The 17,129-nt window shown below is 41.4% G+C and overlaps 1 protein-coding gene across 2 annotated transcripts in view; it reads right to left on the reverse strand.

The window, feature by feature from the left end:
• The window catches only part of ARHGAP21 (Rho GTPase activating protein 21), a 111,076-nt gene extending 94,383 nt beyond the window's left edge, over positions 1 to 16,693 (reverse strand). The window contains exons 1-2 of one of the 2 annotated variants that reach the window (XM_040088015.2): positions 16,343 to 16,693; positions 15,942 to 16,256 (exon numbers count right to left, since the gene is read on the reverse strand). In XM_040088015.2, coding sequence (XP_039943949.1) covers positions 15,942 to 16,022 — 81 coding nt within the window. In that variant the 5' untranslated portion in view covers positions 16,023 to 16,256; positions 16,343 to 16,693. Of the gene's footprint in view, positions 1 to 15,479; positions 15,527 to 15,941; positions 16,257 to 16,342 lie in introns of those variants that run through there. The other variant, XM_040088044.2, reaches the window with a different exon arrangement.
• Between the last annotated feature and the right edge of the window lie 436 nt (positions 16,694 to 17,129).

Below are 17,129 nucleotides of genomic sequence, written 5' to 3' on the forward strand. Positions count from 1 at the left end.
CCATTTCAAGAAAAACATACCATTTTAACAAGCAAGTCCTAAATCAATCACAACATATCAAGTATCAGACTTCTGCCAGTACTCAGGGGAGTACTAATATTACAGCCAAAAATCCTAGGAAGCAAGTTATAGAAAACTACAGCACCCAAAAAGAAATTAAAGCAAAACAAGCATAGTTGAATGTGTGGAATAGAGGGAAAAGCAACACACTAGCAGAAACAGGAACAAGCAGGAGGTTTATCAGTGGAAAACTACAAGTTGACTATTGACTATATAACAAACAAAGTCACATGAATTAAATTCAGAGTTGCTTGTATTTCAGCAGAAAGCGTGTCTTATGTCACCATAACCTTCTTTCAGCCAGCAGCCGGTCTTGATCCTTAACAAAAATTTCACCTAACTTCATATTAAGCTCACAGTATATCTCAGGAATGTATTTCACCAGAGTTGTCCCGAGTATGAGTACACACACTGTGACCCATCAATCACCAACTGCTACACATGTGCCAAGCTCCTCATTACATAAGTGACAGTAATCGTGCTGTGCAAAAATATCTGGCTCTCTTCTGGAAGCTTTTGCTTTCATTCTTTACTATGTCTGTAAAAGGACAATGTATTTCCTAACCTTGTCTTTCAAGTGAGAAACTATTTTTTCAAAAAATCACCATTCAGCAACTTCAGGTCCAATAGCAGACGTTCCATGACCTGGGTGCGTTTGCACAAAATATCACGTGTCAAACGATGATACAAAACCTGCACTCCACTAAGATGCAGCAAGATATGAAGACAGCACAACTGACCAAAATACTTTCAACCAGATTTCAAAAATGAAACTGACATCAACAATCACTAAAAATTACTTAACTGCAGGAATGCAAGCTTTTGTTTCGGTTTTATTTAACAGTCTTTTTCCAAACCCCTTCACTGCTTTTCTTATCAAATTTATATTCTGGCTTTCAAATTATGTCATATGACAAAATGGATTAATCCTCTAATGAAACTTTGTCTTCTCTGCATTTAAGTACCCTGTAAAAGTTCCTGGCCAATAGCCTCTAAGGGCTTTACCTTGTACAAGGCCAGTTCAGATCGCATTCACAAAACCATATGCAATAAAATATATATTATTTTTAATAATTTTACTAGCATCACAGCGGAACACATGCAATCCAGTAGGTTTCCAAAATGTCCTAACAGTTCCTTTCTGAGACAGCTGACTGAGATTCCAAAAAGGAACAGGCAATCTACTAAATGTCATATTTGTAGAAAAGGAAGAATTCTTTGGAGCATGAAGTTCAGGGGCCACCGTGGCTACAGTGACCGTGAATAAGGAGGTTCAGGATCCAGAGAGCAGAACCATGTAACAGACTCACAGCCCTGGATTTCCACAGAACAGGACTGCTCAGTGATCAGCTTGGAAGAATTTCGAAGTGGGGCTGGTCCTGGAGAGGAGTCCAGGAGAGCTGGTTGATTTTCATGGATCTCCTCCTATAAGCTCAAGAATGGTCCTTACTAGTGTGCAAAGAATCAAGGAAAGGTGGCAGGAGGCCTGCATGGACAAACAAGAAGATTCTGACTGAGGTCAGATTTAAAAGGGAGTGTGCATGGATCACAAGCATGATCCTGGTGATTCAGAAGAAACAGACACTGTCTGAGCATGCAGTGATAGGGGTTAGGAAAGCCAAAGCCCCTGGGAAAGCCAAAACCCACTTGGATTTCCATCTGGTCCAGGACATGAAGGGCAGCACAAAAAGCTTCCGAACATATAAAGGACAAGAAGATAGACTTATCAAAAATAAAATATACTTAAGCAGCCTGATGGCCATTTGTAAAGGGCTGACTGTCTTGGTATATGAGAGAGGAGCAGCAAGTATTTTTTTACCCTGACATCAAGAGGGTTTTTGACACTGTCTCCTATTACGTTCTTATGGACAAACTAATGAAGTACGAGCCAGATAAAAATGAACAGTGAACTGAACTGAAAATTGAAGGGGTTATGAACAACAGGAAGAGGTCCAGCTGGAGGCCAAGTATGAAATTAGAAGATGTACAGAAACAAATTGAAATAGAGGAAAACCCATCACAACAATCACCCTACATTTTACTATAAGCATGATCAAACACTGAGACATGTCGCCAGAAAAGTTGCTGAGTCTCCATACTTGTGGTCAAAACCAGCCTGGACACCAGCACGGGCAGACTGCTCCAGTTTACTGAACTGAATCATCTCCAGACACGCCTTCCAACCTCAACAATTCACTGATACTGTGAAAACAGGTTTTAAACCTCTGCCATATTTTCAGCAGTGAGAAAGCATTTTACAGCAGATACACAAATCTGAGCTGCAAGCAAATCAGGTTTGGACTACTTTTGGCGAAGTGCTACATTCTAGCTCAAATCCCTAACACCGCCTACCTGCTCACGTCCAATACAGTGTGCAATACCCCCTGCTAACCTGCACATAGGACTTCGAACCAAAGTTTAAAAGTGCATCCATTCCTCCTCTGTCATTCTCATTTAATTTACTGGAACAATGCTATATATGCAATTGTCATAATTTTCTAAAACTTCTGGCTTCAGCAACCACTTTTATGATTATAACATATAATCGTGTATATGGAAGAAAGGAGAGAAAACAGAAGAACAAATTCACCTCAATACTGCCCTCAGAGGGCCAGAAACTCTCAAGTCTTAGATCTAACACCAAAGAGAGATTGCTGCAGGTATAGCAGCGCTTTCTAGGCTCCAGATAAAATCCTGTGGTAGCTACAGAAAACAAAACCACACCAGGAAGACAAGAGTCTCTTAAAACAGGCAAAGTCTGTTAATGCTGGAAGGAGACACTCAATGAAGTATAATTATACTTTAGTCCATGACTTGCTATGGAAAGATGCTCAAGAATTTCTTTCAGTTTTGCCCCTCTTTTTTTTTAATACTAAGTTTACATTTTTTAAATTCACGACTTGTACTACTTTTACAACAAAGAGTCTTATCTGCCTAATTTTGGAGACACACCTACAACACTTTTAAGTTGCAGACATTCAAAAAAGCAGGCCTTAGTCTTTGCAGATTTCCTTTAAACAGACAAGCTTTTTCACCCTCTAAATTTGAGTAAGAATAAAGGAGTTTTTGTTCCTGAAACAAATGTATCTACCTCCCCTGTGTTTAGCTCAATACAAAGTTATTTTTACATTCTTCTTATTTTCACCTTGTGACTTCATATATAACAGCATGTCAGGTTTTCTACACCATATATGGTCTTGAATTATACAAAGACCTAGTATTTGTAGGCTTACTGCAACAACCAAAGAAAATGTTAGTTGCTTGGAGTATTTTTGCTTAAACCTGACACTGACTCCCCCCCCAAGAAGGTTTGAAGAAAGTATACAATTCACATAGTACAAAAAATAGTCAGCATTAAATAACAGAATAGGCACAACTGATTTTCAAAAGAATTAAAGATTTTTTCAAAGACTCACTTATTATAACCACTGATCCAAAGCCCCCTGAAGTCCAGAATCATCACCAGCTGAAAGGACTTATAAAGGCTATTTATGAAGTATGAATAAATATGATTTCTACCCTATTTTACTATTTTAAATTAGACCAAATACTTTTTTCCCACCTATTATTAAAAAACTTTTTATAACATAAACAACCCAAAATGTCTTCCGACATATATATATTTCTTTATCATTTCTGAAGTCATCTAACCTAAATCTGCACTTACGAATAAAAAATAGTCTCGACTTCAGTCATTTAAAACAGTAAATACAATGGAACTTCTCAGAACTCACTGGAACTCAAAGTGCAAAACAGCATAATGGAGAAGCAAAGCCTCTACTGCCACTCTGTAACAGCCATTTGTAAATACGGTAACAGAAAAAAACAGGCTTGTGAAGTAATGTGCAGGTACGCCAGAAAGGCCTTATTAAAAACTAAGAATAAACTGGAAGACCCTTCTCTAGTGAGTCATTCTCAAATGCAATTAGTTGTATTTCTTTCCCAAATGAGAATTGTCTTTGGAATAAAGAAATAAAGTTCCACAAGAAACAACTGTGCCATGGGATAAAGAAACCAGAGAAAGGACAACCATTGTTCCTCATGCCTTGAAGAGATTACCAACACTCAGCTGAGGACATATTCTTGTAATCCCAGCTTTCTCACTTACAAAAGTAGGGAAGACTAGAGGCACTTTCCAAGGAATGAAAGCACAAGGTGTCTCAGGTCCTAAGCAGGAAAGAGAAATCTGTCAGACCAGATTATCCAAGTGGGGTAAGTCACTACAGTATTAACTGAATTTAAGGTCAAGTCACTCCCACAAATCCTGGTTTTAATCTCACACATTAATGTCTTCCCCTTATTTGACAGTATTAATGGTTTGAATTTTTTAAAAATACAATAAATTAAAAAAAAAAAAAAAAAAAAAAAAACAAAAAAAAAAAACCAAACTCAAACCACCACCCACACAGCAACACACCACCAAAAAAGACATACCAAATAACCACAAACAAACAACAACAAAAAAAGGCAAAAACATCGTTATTCACTTTTTCTGGCACTATCCAAAGTAAGATGATTGTGGTCTTTGTGCTTCACAGCAGACACAGAACCCAGCGTAAAAAAATTCTGTTTCCAGACTTCAGATTCCCATTGTGAATGGCAAAGAAGCTTATAGACAGCCATTACAACAATTACTGATGTTGCATCATCCAAAATTTAAGCCACTGAATGCTGGCCATGAAATGTATAAAGGTTAACATGCTGAGGGAGTTGCAAAGGGAGAATCTTTTTCCCAAACAAACTCACACCGGGATAGTGTGAAAAACAGGCATCACTGAATTCTTAACTGAATACAAGATTTTTTCCTAAGTTTATCCAAGTCCCCGATTTAAATGAAACAAGGAAAAAATGATGCTGTACAGACAAACTTACCAGTAAGGACTGTTTACCCTGAACACGCCTTGCTGAGTAACTGTCTAATATTACCACTGTCTCTACTCACTCACATTAAAAAATTTGGTCATGAATCACTGATTACAAGAGCAGAAACCATCGTAGCCACAGATGCCTTTTAACATTTTAGATCTAGCTTTAAAAATAGTTTCTGGGGGTGGAGGTTATTTGTCTACCCATCCACAAAAGACAAAAACCCTAACTCAACAAAACTGTTTTTGTGGCCATCTCATTTCCCAGTTGTTTAGGCAGAAGTTTACCTTTTTTTTCCCTTACCTTCTGGATAACTGATTTTCAGGACTGGTGAAGGGGAGAAGTTTCATTTTGCCAGATGGAGCTGGCTCCCTCCAGTTCTTTCCCTATCCATACATCTCCCAGTCCCACCCCTTTGGAGATATGTAGCTTGCTGAGTATCCTCTGAAAGTGCTATTTCCTTCCCTTAAGCTGTAGAAATGGAGTAAAAGAGGAGTAACTATTCCACAGCAAATGGAAGTCCCAGCAGCATCATTCAACCACAAAAGGAGAAAGGAGCTTTCCACAGGATCTAAGTGATTTACTGTGTTTGCTGCTGCAATAAGACCTGGAATCAAAAATTAAGTCCTGCAATGTAATGCAGTCCACTAAAAAGGTGGCACAGAAAACTATTCTACTGGCAAAAAAAGCACTTGCCTGACCACAAATGAGTAGAAAAGAAACAAAAATATGACAGCATATGTAACTAGTGTGTACAATCCCCAATTACCTTGAGCTCTCCCTTCATCTGGGAGGGGGGACGGAGAAGAGATGGACTGAACTCAAAAGCAGCCAGTGGTGCATTTCATTTTAGCTTATTGAAACTGGAGAACATTAGACCCATATGAAGCAACAACTTTAAGAAAAGCAAGTAAAACCAAAGACGTAAGTTTGGTATCTTCAAGAAGCAAAAACAGGCCCAGTCCTGAATAGCTGAAAAACTCCATTTCCTGTTGCTGATCACCAACAGCTGCCTTGTTTCATCAGGCTTGGTACAAAACCTACTGAAAGCAGAAGGAATCCTAATGAGCTATTATGGAATCAGCACTGCAACATGTAAGAACATGCATAGGTCAGATCAAAGATTCAACTAGCCCAGCTCTAAAACTGACCAAATGCAGATAGCTGTGAATAATTAGGTAAGAACACAGAAATAAGCATCACTAGATTATCCTCCCAGCTTTCATTATTCACAAATCCATAATTCATTCCACTATAAGAATACTGAGTAACTCTAAAAGTACTGCTCTTTCAAAAATATATCCAGGTTACACACATGCTTTTAGCTTCCAATAAATTAAGAGTAACAGAGTAACAGGTTTAATTAATTTTTATGCAAGGGAACATCTCCTTTTGCTTGTTCTTACCCTACCAAGCTTATCTGACACCTCCAAGTTCTTGGTGTAGATAGTAAAGAGCTGATCCACAGAAATTCCAAGATGAAGACAGAGAAAACTACATCATCTCAACATCATCTGTCTGTCTCTAATCTCCTCTCTCCCCAACTGCCAACTCCTAGCTTCCTTTTTTGGTTTTGATACAGAAACAACTCCATATATTCAATTACCATAGTTAGCCTTTCCCCACAATTTCTCTGGCTCTACTGTATTGTTTCTGAGACAGGAAAAAATGAAGATAGATGGGACCTAGATACACCAGCTCCAAGTGCACTACAGATTTATATGCTGAGGCATAACAGAGAACATTGTTTAAAATTATTAGGAAATGAATGACAATTTGCTCTTTTGAATAACACCAAGCATGAAGGTGCTGTTTAATCCCTGGAGTTACCTACCAGAACATTTAAGATTTCACCCATGAGCTCCTGGCTAATCATTAACTCTCAGTATTTTATACGTGACATAATACTTTGACATTTACGTACATTTTGTATCAACTAGTGCCGAAGAAAGTCCTTCAACATTTCTGCACACACAATTCATCTTCACTAATCTGAATAACTATGAGCAGGCAAAAGTTGTCTACAAAGAAAGACAATAAAAGAAGCACTTTTACCTCTCCACTGCCATTTAATTCATGGAAACAGCAGTTACCAGACCTGTTTAGATATACAGCTGAATCATAACCTCAGTCACAGTGCAAATGGAGAGAAAATTATTCAAAACGATCTACAGTTCTGAACTCACAAATAACACCACCTAAAGGACACAGGCTACAAAATGCTACTTGTATTGGCCAGCTTCCATTATACAATGTTCTGTAACACTTTCATACAGAAAAAGCCCTTAGTTGCACAGACTCAGCTACAAGGACCATTTTGGTTCTGTATGCAGTATTTTTAAACAGCAGGAATACTACTTCTCATGTTTTAAAAAAATTAAATTGCTAACAGAAAAGAGATGCAAGCAATGAGCTTGTAAGATCCCCTCCATGACGTCAGAATTAGAATACCAGCCTGCCAAACATCTTACTGCTACTGATTTACTCAGCATTTGATTCAGACGCACAGATTCCAAGGAACACTGAAGAGTGAAACAAGTGAACATGAATAACATTCAAGTTCACTTGTTTCACTCTTCCAACTTTCATATTATTGGTGAATTGGCAAGACGGGAAACTTCAATACCCTCAGAGCAGCACACAAGCCATTCATTCTTTCTTCCTCAAGAAGAGAAATCACGTTTAAATACCATCTCTCAAGCAGCTCCAGAGCAACTTCTCCAACATATTTTAAGAAAATAACTAAAGCATACAGACAATGTGAGACTGTATTTAGACAGATCCATACCAAAACAGTCTAAGTACAGAGAATGGAGCAAAAGGCCTGTAAAACTGCCATGAAAATTGATTACTCTGGGCAAAGTTTACTTACTCACCTTTTACCATGGTGACTGAGGATAATAAAATTCCAAAATGAATGCACAAATGAACAAATCATATTTTACAGCCATTGATGAATAAGAAATGTTTGCAGCTATACGTGGGAATACTTTTCACTGGAGTCACAGGCTCCCTATTAAAGTTGCATCAAAATTAGAGAGCTGAGAAGAAAAGCACAACAATAACAAAGCATGAAGTGCAATGGGACTGCTTGTCATAGGAAAACTGCAGCATTTCTTTTGGAGATAACTGTAACCAGATCTTTTCTTTATCTTATAAAAAAACAGCTCAGAACCCACAGGTAAGAAGAGTCACCTGCTTGAGGAGCATATAGTAGACCTGCTGCTTCTTTTGATGACCAAAAAGAACAACAAAATGTTTCAGCTCTTAATTCTTGCATCAAAAGGAAATTTTGATAGCTTTGCATACTCCAGCAAGGGCTGACTGACCGCTAGCCCTCTTAAAAATTATAGAGCTGAGGACATATACATTTAAACATGTCTAAACTAACAAAGACTTTAATGAAAGAACTGTATTTAAGTATCTGTCGAGCTTCTTAAGAAATCAACCCCTTCTACTTTCTATTACATCAGGACAGGCCTTGAACAAGTTATAATATTGTATTTTCCTCAAAAAATAACTGGAATTGTGTTATGGTTTTGAAATCCACATGACTTTAGCTCCAAAAACTAGTTTTTGAACAACATCTCTCCATGTGCAGTTTTCCAATAGAAAACTGCAACTTAAGTTGTAGATTGAGGCCAGTTTTAGTTTTCAAAATTGAGTTCACCTCAATGCTGTGAATGTATCACTGAGCAGACTGTATCTATCTGCCACAAGCCAAGTGATCTGTAAGGAATTCTTGAGAGTTTAAGATTCTCTTAGCTCATCCCATAGACAAATTGTATCCGAGACCCCTATTCACCTCAAAGTTTTAAATCACACTAGCATTTGAATTTGCACACTGCCTTTGCACTTAGACTAAAACAATTACACAGATATATTCAACACTAATATTTAAGGAAATTTAAGAAGCTTTGATTTTTTAAAAAAAACCCATACTTTATTAGAGCATTGTTCACTCTCTTGTCTCCAACTTCACAACACAAAAAGCCCCAAATATTTAAATGAAAAACTCAACTAGAAGAAAACAAAAGATACCCTTTAAAGGGTGAATGGTTTGCAATAAAGTTTTAATAAGCAATAGTATTTCATCCAAGTGTACACAGGATACATACATACAAATAGGAGGGCATGCTGCCATTTCCATTAGGTTAAAAAAAAAAAACAAACCCAAAAAACTCCTCTCAAAAAAAACCCCCCACAAATCCCACCAAAAAAGCCAACAAAAAAACCCAAAAACTCACAGCAAACGAACAAAAACCAGAATCTCCACACAAGTTCAGGTTTCTCTCTTCAACCTATTTGTACCAACTGCAACTGTTGCTCAAAACATTTAAAATTTCTCTCCTCAATACAGTTTTCTATTTGATTTCTTGTCCCTGGCCCCTCAAACAGACAAATAAAACCCTCGAAATTTAAAATATGGAAGATCATATTATCCAGCCAACTAAGTGATTCCAGTGCAAGATTATTCCTTACAGCATATTTGCTAGTGCTTAATGCAGTCCATACTGTGTGTCCTAACACATTATGCAAATGATACACACACGAAAGAAAATGTCTATCTCAGAGTGCTCCCCTCCACCAACAGACAATCTGTAATTAGCCATGTCCTCTAAGGAGGCACCTCATTCACTCTCACCAAAGCAGCAGCTGCTGGCAAATGGAAATAAAGAAAATTAGAACAAAGATAAGCCTGCTACTACACTCTCAAAAGTGTACACTCACGGTTGCAAGCCAGAGTCAAAATCTAAACAGCTGTTTGTGTTTTTCAAAATGCCCACACAGAACCTCTCATGCCCAGCACCAAATATTTACTAATTTGATTTATATCAGGCTTTCTCAAACAGGCTGTAGAGAGCTGCAGCAACAGATCCCAAGGCTTCACTAAAACACTTCTGATATACAAGTTCTCAATGCAAGAATCTAGAACAGAAAATATAAAGCAGCAACACTTTCTGCTGAACACAATTCCCTGGCATACAAAACAAGAGGATACACCAATTCAGAAAAACACAGTAGCTCTAGCCCCCCAGCACAGGGATGCAGAGAACAAAGCATACAGTTGTGCTTAATCTTTTACCATCCTACTACCAAGTGATCCAACCACTAAACTCTAGTATCACCTCCCAGAACAGTTCTCTTCAAATCCAACAGCAGTCATCAAACAGCAAATTCAGAAAATTGTTTCCCTCCTAGTAAACAACAAGGCAGGGATAAGCCAGAGTTCTCATCTAACTAGAGTAAATGAAAAACGCATTTCACCATGGTTAACGAAACAAAAATGAAAAACACACCACAGAGGAAGCCTTCCCATTAAATAATCTTTATGTATTTAGGAACTGTATACACAAAACAGCTTAATCCCACCTCGCAACTCTAAGATTATGTACTTTCAGGTTTACAAGATCAGTCAGGCCTCTGATACGAACACAATCAAAGCTTGTTTGATGTCACTGCTCCCACACATTATACTTCCACTGTGTGTGCCTACTACTGGGCGATGAGCGAAAAACACCATGGGGTGTCTGCAAAAATAATAACAATTACATGACATAAGAAGGATTTGGACAGCAGAAAAGCACAGCATTTACAATAATCCACATTTCATAATATAAACAGGGAAAATGTTACAAGATTCCTGTAGAAAGAAATCAATCTGACAAGACAGCATAACTTGCATCCACAGTTATGCTTAGCATAACATATTTTTAATATATCTCCATTATCTACTGTGGTAGGCAGACAAATACTTCCTCTGTCGCAAGGCCCTACGTTCAAGGTTTTAACGACATCATAGGCTCTGACAGCTTCCACAATCATGGACTTGAATCTAACAGCCCACCAGACCGACTTCTGGACTACTGTCAATTAAGACTATTTCAATGCAGCTTAGAAGCCTCAAAATTTACACCAGGGCTAACTCATGCTTTTAAAAAAACAATGACTTCTTGTCAACCACAAGAAATAAATCTTGTTTTCATTTAATATAATTTCATAAATTGTTGTATCTGCTTCCTGTTCTATGCAATTTAGCACACAAACAACTGTAGGGAAGAATAGCACACAAGGTCTGAATGCTAGAAAACGTCAATTTTTTTCTTCCAGTTGGTATCAGAGAAAAAAAACCAAAACATCAGCTACAAAGCACCAATATATATTCCTAACAGCTCAGCTTAGCACTGCTACTTAGACTTTCCAAGAAAGATTTTTTTTTTCTTTTAGTAAGGCTCACAGGTTGCACATGTTTACATTATATTCATCATTTACACAGCCACTTATGTATGTAGTCAGAGAATTAAAGAACAAAGAAAATACCAGCTTTTTACTCCTTTCAGGGCCCATACTGTTCAGTTATGATTTGGTTATCCACCTACAGTAAGATTTTTTCAAAGATACAAGAGGGACAAGATCACAAATGCACAGTGTGTGAAATTAAGTAACTCCTCTTCCCCAACTGCTCTCATTGTTTTTGTGCGTAGGTAAATACAAATTACTTGAAATAATATGTCTGAAGTAGCAGATATTATTTTTGCATGTTAATAAAAAAGTTCAGTTGTATAATGCATATACTGCATGCAGCAAGAGCAGTTATTTCATGTGGACACAGTTCATGACACTCTCAGTCCATAGCACTTCTCTTGCAAAAAGTTCTGGTTTTCAGACAAGTAGACCAAAGCGGTACAATCAACAAAGTTGTATAACTAGGAAGCAAACACTCGCTTTACAAAAACACATTAAATGCAGTTACACTAGAAGGCAGATACCTTCCTTTTCTTGAAGGGAACTACTTCCTGCTTCACACTGTCACTTATCAAATACATAATATTTCTTCATCAAAGAAGTCAGTGTTATGTCAAATTATCCTAGGCTTATGCTGACATAAATCAGAGTAGAAGTCAGCGTTATGCTTGCATGATTAAACAAGATTTGACTCAAGCTTTTTGAACAGCTGCAACCAGAACTCCTGCTAAGGCTGGTATTTATACTGAATTTATTAAACAGAAGCTTTGTGCAGAATTCTCTATCACCCTAAGTAATGTACGCTTTTAACAACCAGTATTTGACATATAAAATTTACAAATGGATTTTTCTAATTCTGATCCTTAACATGATTAAACCTTCCAGCATCTGAGTATCAGGCATAGAAAAAGCAAAAATACCCAACAACACGGAGTTCCAGAACAGTTCACATTTACAGGCACAATTACAGAAAGACTGACATTCTACCCTCATAGTGGAGAGATATAACACCTGGGAGTCACCACTTGAAGTTTACCAATGCCGTATCAACCAGGCTGTTAAAATAGTAAACGATCCATTCATTATTGTTAGCGAGAAGGCAAATGATTTTCTATTTTTAGTGCCATCATTGCCCTTCTCTGGTTCCTGACCCAGCACATGCTTCTCTTCAGTTTACGCAGTTGCACCCTCTCTGATAAGGTGTAGGAGTAAGAATATTGTGGGGGTTTCTTCTTCTCTGAAATTGAACAGTTGTGATTACAAAGCAAGTACTGATAAACCTCTTTTTTTTTTTTTTACAGAAGTCTTAGGAAACGTATTCCTAACTTTTGACAAATACAGAAGCTCTTGGGAATCACTCAAGACCGTTCACTATTCTAATAACTCAACTGCTAAGCAAAACAAAAACATGTAACAAAACCAAAAGAAAAATATCAATCTTTATAAAAATATTTAATAAAGTATTTTTAGTATTCATTTTAGTATTAATGATCTGAGGAAACAGTATTATTAAGAACTAAAACTGGCTTTTAAGGCCACACATACTGTGCTTAATGTTTTCTTCAACCTGCATTTAATATTCGGAATGTACTTTAAAATACAGATGAACAGTAAACTCTACCACAAAGACACTCAGCATTTCTTTAAATGCAAAACAGTAGGAACAGAAAAGCACAAAAAAAAAAAAAAGGGCACTTTTTGTTGTGCCCTTCTAAGCAAAGGAAGGGAAATTAAATTTACACTAACAAAGACACCAGTTCCAGTCTCAAATCTGGACAGACCTTTAGGTGAGCTGTTGTGACTGAAGCAGTACTGCCTGTACCTCAGCAGGGCTTAAACTCTCCAACAAAATACCACTACAACCTGACAGAACAGAGATAGCCAATGCTTATTAATCTAAAAGCCAGAAAGAACATGCTCTCACTTATCTGTCCTTATGAACATAAGCCTAGCAATTCTTCCATTTGTAAACGTGTGTCAGATTTCAAACAGAATGGCAAACAGCCCTGAGAGTCTCTGGCCCTCTCTGCCAGCTCCCCCAGGAGACAGGAATACGTGACCTGTCCCTTTGAACAGGCGCTCCATGTTCAGACAGAGCCTGCAAGCCTGAATGCGCAATCTTTGTTCGCAACAATCGTTTCAGTGAAGGGGCTCTGAAGTGAGAAAGACCACCAGGTACAGTGTCAAAGGGAAAACAAACAAACAAACAAGTGAATATAAAAATAGAAAACATGGCAAGGCATGACCAAACAGAACTTAATATCAGAGAAGGCAGGCGTCCAAAACAAAACACAATTATCGACCAACATACGCGGTGGTATCCAGAGGACTCAAATCGCGTGTCCTCTATTTTCCTACCTGTGTACACAAAGATCCATAGAAGCACCACTTCTCAGTCAGACATTCCCTTTCTTAGCCTGACTACTGTTCTCGAAGCTAGAGCACAAGTTTTTCAGTTCTTGCTCAAACCTTGAGGACTACAGCTGTGCATTTCCAAAACCTTAAACTGATTGAAACTCTAATTTCTGTTGCAACTCCCTCAACTGTGGTGAACAATGGCTCTGGCTGGAGTCTTCCTCATGACAGCCTGCTGTGTGTATAGGTCTACACGTAAACATTAAATGTATTTTACTTAATAACTGCATTATAATGCAAACACCATATGGGATCCAGTGTCCCAAAAAACATAAATCATTTCCCAAAATTGCTAAAACCTTGCACATTGGTATTAGAATACCATAAACTCCTGCAACTGCAGCATTTTTTTTAAAACCTGAAGTCCCTTTTTATAGTAATTGTTTTTCATTCAAGGTGTTTTCCGATCTTTTAAATAGACAAGCCATCCTTACTGTTCAATACAAATATGACAGACTTCAATTAAAGGGATTTGTTCATATATAGCACATGAAGCACTGTATACAGTATCTATTTCACCAACCACACTAAGAGAGCAGATGCCAAGCCACAAATCCTTCCTCTCTGGGCATTTTACACCAATCTATGAACGTAAAGTTGTAAGAAAATAAACTGAACTTTAAGACATGCAGCGACATTACACAAAGGCAACTGAGAACGCACTGCAACCTTGATCAGACATTCACCAGGGCTGTCTAAGTTCAAGCGAAGATTACATCAGGCCTTCTGTGATTAAGGCAATCACAGGTCCGAGCACATGTTTTCTACCAGTTATATTTTAACTCCAGCATGTAAGTACCTGGCAAAGCAACAGGCAGAGCAGTCCATTTTGCAATTCCACGCCTATTAGTAGTCCCCAATTAGACAGCTTTAACATGATGAGCTCCAATAGTGCCACAGGCCTTGTTAAGGCTTACTGGCACAGGGAGAGGTAGATTATGACAAGGGCTAGTGCCAAAGATCAGAAGTTTCAATGCGACAGAATTAAAAAGCAGATATTAATTTTTACCCTAAGACATGCAGTCTTCTCCTTCTTCCCACACTATCTGAATAGCAGTGAAGAACACATTCTCCAAACATGGCACTGGTTTTACCACAAAGTCTCAACATCTTCTGTGCTCTACCTTAAGACTCTGATTTTTTCCTCACCTAACCCACCCTTGCTTTAAGAGACTGTGGGAAGCTCTTCATTGAGGTGATAGCAGAAAGGAAAATCCTACAATACTGTATGTGACACTTTCAAACCAAGGCAAAAGGGTGAATTCAAGATAGCAATAAACTAAAACTCAATGTCCTAAGGAAAAACAAAATCACACAAAATAAAAAACCACAACCAAACCAAAACCCACCCACATTTTTAAAGTTCTGCATGCCTCAAAATCACTCAATTGTATTTCAGCTTCAGCAAACAAAAGGGGAACATCAACATAAAGGGTATACATTTCACAGCCCTGTGCAGATTTAAACAACATACATACTCTAACTTTGAGAAATACAAAATCAAGCTTGTCTTTGTAAATAAAGTTTAAGACATCTTAAAACAAGCGTACTGAAGCTGTTATACGCATTTTGTTGAATCTAAAGTTAATAGTTGTTTCAGAGGCAATACTATTATTAGGGAGCACAGGAGGATCAGACACGCATTTGTGTTAAAAACTTTGTCTTGCAAGTCAAAACATGCAATGGTGTCACCATAGAGCACGCTATTAAGTTTCTGAACTAAACACAGAGGATCGTTCCAGCAACAATTGCTATGGCTAGAAATACCCTTAATGTAAGAGCCTGCGGATAGACAGGAGAGTGGCAACCACTGGATACAAGCAGACAGAGGCCAGACCCTCATTTCTACTAAAAATCACCACGACAGAAACGTGACAGGGACGAAGCCGTACCCCTGAGCGCCCAGCGAAGCGCTCCTCCAGGACGGGCAGGTCGGGCGTGGGAGCGACACGCCACGCTCTGCCCGCGGGGCCGGGGGGGCGAGGGGCCCAAGGGGCGGCCCCGGGGAAACCTCCGTCCCGAGGGCGAGGGCGGCGGCGGCTCCGCGGGGCGGGAAGCGGAGCCGCCGCCCGGCCCGTGAGGCGGTGAAGGCGCCGCCGCTTCCCGGCCGGGGAGCGGTGCCCCGAGCGCGCTCGGAGCGCTCGGCCGGGCGGCTGCCTCCCCTCCGCTGCTGGGGAACCGCACCACTCCCCGCGCCCAACTCCCAGCAACTCCGGGGCGGGCGGGCAGGAAGAGTGGGAGGGAGGGAGAGCGGGAGGGAGCGGCCATTAAGCTCGCTCCAGCCAAGCCGTTCCCCGCGGCGGGAGGCGGCCGCCCGGCCCGGCCCGCGCCCCGCCCGCCTCCGCCGTTCCTACCTGGCCGCCGGCGCCGCCGCCCGGGGGGGGCTCGTTGTCTCCATCTCCGCCGGGTGGCCCCGCTGCCCACCGGGTCGCCATTATTTCATTCCCGGTTACAAAGGAGGGGCAAATCCTCTGGAGCCCGCATCGGGGAAGGGAAGGGACGGGAGGAGGGAGCCAACACCAGAGCCACTCGCGCGCTCCAGGCTCGGCTCGGCCAGCCCAGCCCCGCCGCCGGGGGACGGGGGTCGGCCCCTTCACGCGGTTGCCATAGGGAAGAGCGCCGGAACGACCCTGGGCTTCAGCTATGCTCCCAGGCTTCTGCCTTCATGGCTGGAGGAGGAGAGAGAGCAGATGTGTCAGTCCTCGGCGCGGGGACGCCTCCGCCGCCCGTCCCTTGTTAGGCTAATTGCACCCACTCGTCATCTTCCTCTTCCTCCGGCTCCTCCTATCCAGAGCCCCAGCCGCGGGGAGGAGAAGGCAAGCGGGGAGAGGCGGGAGGTGTCCGCTCCTTCCTAGTTCACTACACGCTGCCGGAGGGAGCGAGGACGGAGCAGCGCTGTCCGGGAAGCCCCGGCAGGCGGGGGCGGTAGGGCCGCTCCCCGCCTCGGCCCAGACGAACTTTGATCAACTGGTGGACGAGGACGACGGCACGGGGGGCCGAGGGGCCGCTCGCTCTCCGGGCCGGGCGGAAGCCGCCGCCTGCTCACGATTCCCGCCCCGGCTGTATCCAGCGCTGTGCCGGGGCGGGGGGCGGCAGGAGAAAGCGTACAAGCCTCGATGAAGAAGCGGCAACAAAAGACCCCTCCGGCAGCAGCGAAGCCGTGCCGGGCTTTTGTCTCTTAGGCGGGTCTGCCCCGCTCGCAGGCCGCTCCCTCCCCCCGTCTACGTAGCCGGAGCCGTTCGCGATCAGACCACCGCGCCCCACGCCCCGCCCGCGCCCCTCCCTCGGGCCTCCCGCCGCACAGACGTCGCTTCGCTTCGACAGTGGCAGTCGGCGGCCGCTGCGGCCCCGCCGGCGGCAATTAGGGCGTCTCGGTGCTGGGGCCATCGCGCCGCGCCAGCTGCGCCCCCCCCGGGCTCCTCCTAGGGCTGCCCTGGCTACCTTGGGCACCGGCCCGGGCTCGGGGCAGCGGCGGGGCACTCCAGCCAGCGCCCTCCCGAAGGCGTAGGGCTGTGCGCGGCTGTGCCGCCTGGCCTGTGCTG

Source organism: Hirundo rustica, chromosome 1, assembly GCF_015227805.2.
Source record: "Hirundo rustica isolate bHirRus1 chromosome 1, bHirRus1.pri.v3, whole genome shotgun sequence".
In the NCBI taxonomy this organism is placed as follows: domain Eukaryota; kingdom Metazoa; phylum Chordata; class Aves; order Passeriformes; family Hirundinidae; genus Hirundo; species Hirundo rustica.